Source organism: Acyrthosiphon pisum, chromosome A2 (genome assembly GCF_005508785.2).
Source record: "Acyrthosiphon pisum isolate AL4f chromosome A2, pea_aphid_22Mar2018_4r6ur, whole genome shotgun sequence".
NCBI lineage: Eukaryota > Metazoa > Arthropoda > Insecta > Hemiptera > Aphididae > Acyrthosiphon > Acyrthosiphon pisum.
The window spans coordinates 49785097-49787540 of record NC_042495.1 but is presented as its reverse complement, the minus strand read 5'-3'; the positions used below and the strand labels follow the sequence as shown (position 1 = coordinate 49787540).

General features: G+C 27.9%; 1 protein-coding gene and 1 pseudogene across 1 annotated transcript in view; both read right to left on the bottom strand.

Moving 5' to 3' along the window:
- The window catches only part of LOC100574615, a 10994-nt gene extending 9505 nt beyond the window's left edge, over window positions 1-1489 (bottom strand). The window contains exons 1-3 of the mRNA XM_003242158.3: window positions 1368-1489; window positions 1028-1289; window positions 630-846 (exon numbers count right to left, since the gene is read on the bottom strand). Coding sequence (XP_003242206.1) covers window positions 630-846; window positions 1028-1289; window positions 1368-1394 — 506 coding nt within the window. The 5' untranslated portion in view covers window positions 1395-1489. The remainder of the gene's footprint in view (window positions 1-629; window positions 847-1027; window positions 1290-1367) is intronic.
- A 515-nt stretch (window positions 1490-2004) lies between these two features.
- Window positions 2005-2123, bottom strand: LOC115034347 (annotated as a pseudogene).
- Between the last annotated feature and the right edge of the window lie 321 nt (window positions 2124-2444).

Sequence of the window (2444 nt, the reverse complement as noted above, 5' to 3'; positions counted from 1 at the left end):
TCAATTTTCTCGAAAACAGATTTTCCCGTTTTTCCTTAATTTTTCTTTTTGTTTTTTCACGGCGCTTTTGAAAACTATTGGAAAAATTTTTACTTTTGGCTAATGAACAAAATAAAAAAAAAATTAAAAATTAAAAAAAAAACCACACATCATTGTAAAATCAATACATCCATCGTTCCACTCAGAATCTAAAAAAGAAGAATATAATATGGTGTATACGACTATAGTTGATTACAACTGTATGAGTTATAACTCATTGCTATAACATCTTATCTATTGCCCAGTAGCATAATATTATCGTAACTAATTTTTTTTTAAATTTATACTCAGAAATCAGAATAAAATAATAGATATTATACATTTAAAAATTAGAGATAGCTGGTATCTTTTATTGTCAGTCATTTATTTTTTTAAAAATGTATTTTTATAATTTTTTATAATATAATAAAATAACATTGCTGAATGGTTTATAATTTTAAATGTGAAGTTACGTTTTCAGTAGGTATGTACTATAAAACGTGTATTAAAAAAAGATAACAATAACATTTTATTTTTTTTAAATAACTTATTTTATCTTATATTATTGGTTTTGTTCAAATTTTAATTAAATATAACTTTAATTATTATACTTGTTTTTTGGAATATGAGCAATCCTGGTTTTGGACATAGGCACGTTGTCTATAAATTTCTTCCACAAATCAGACATATCTTTATGTCTTAAAAATGACAATTCATCAATAGTTTTATTTTGGTATTCTGCATTTAGTGGCATGGGTAAAATATCATATCCTGGAAAAACTATCTGTGGTGGATCAAACTTGTGATCATTATAATTTGGCAATGCGACTAAAAAGTTAAATTTAAATGCATTTAAATTAAGTGAATTCCGCTCAAAGTGTGTTGTATGCATAATTAAATGTTCTGATAATTTAATATGTTTGTCTTACTGAATTTGAATAGGGCGAATAGGTCCTTTATAATTTATTTAATTTAAACAATATTTATCTTATAAATATATCATTTATACCCAATCCTGGTGGTAATGTATTTCCCGAAAGTTCATCACTGAGTTTTCCTTGTACGTTTTCAATGTCACGTCTTCGAAATGTACTTTGAACTGGATTGTATAAGTTTGATTTCACCCCAGCAAGTTTTGTTCTAGGTAGGTTTTTTGAAAATAATTCTGGCTTTAGTTTATCCGTCTTACTGTATTGACACCCACCAATTAAAATGTCTCCGGGGCGTTCCGACGTACTTTGTTTTGGGTCCTCAACTTCGGCTCTTACGATCTGAAATAAAATTGTTTTTTATTCCTTACATTTTTAAGAATGCAAATGGTGTAAGCAATAAAATACGAGAATTATTACTTTTGCGGTATCAGTCACAGAGGACATTTTGATATTAAATATAGTTGAGTGTGTATTTCGTTATTTTATAAAATATAAAAACAGTTTACATATTGTGTCCTTGGTTACATCTCTTAAATAAATGCAGTAAAATGGTTTTAAGTAGTTTTGGGAATGTTTTTCGGAACCTATGTATTTCGACGAGTTAAGAACAATGGTGCAATCAGAATTTGTCGGTCGAACGTCAGAATTTGTTTAAACTTTAAGAGTTTTAACCCGTCACCCCATCGAGTTTTTTAATAATAATCTTTATTACGGAAATCAACTCCATTAAATATTTATAATTTTTCATATTATTACTGTATTAATAATAACATAAAAAGTAAATACGATAAGTAATTTCTGATTCCATAAAAATTGGGGGATAAAAAACTCACATTGACAAAAAAATTCAAAAATGTTATTTTTATGATCTTTTTTTGTTTTTAAACTTGAAAATTTTGAATTTTTGACCATAAGTTTTAAAAAAAATGTTACCGACTTTTTGAAAGTACCATTAATTAAGCATGTAAAAAACATATTTTTAAAAAAGAATCATCAAAAAGTCTCGTTTACTAACAAAAATTACGAAGTATAAGAAAAATACATGTATAAGAAATGCCAACAGCACAATGTGTTCCCGAGCGGTCACTCATCCAAGTTCTAAGTACGCCCGACGTTGCTTAACTTCAGTGATCGGACGAGAACTGGTGTATTCAACGTGGTATGGTCGTTGGCGAAGATCTTTTGGTTTATAACTGTAATTAAATGTTTTAAAAGTTTAGTTAGTTTATTAATATTATTCAGGAACACAATTAATACGTGTTACAAATTGTAATATTATTCTTATAATATTATTATATTTTATTATTTTGTAGTAACAAATAATAATTACAAAATTAATGGCTAGCTAGGTCACATCTCACGGTATTGTATCTCTGGCATTGCTCTAATTCGTAGGTGCAAATAGTGGCGTAGCCAGGGGGGTGACTAAGGAGTAAGGGAGCTAAGCCCTCCCCACATTGACCATGTTGACCTTAGAATTTTATCAAGATTAAT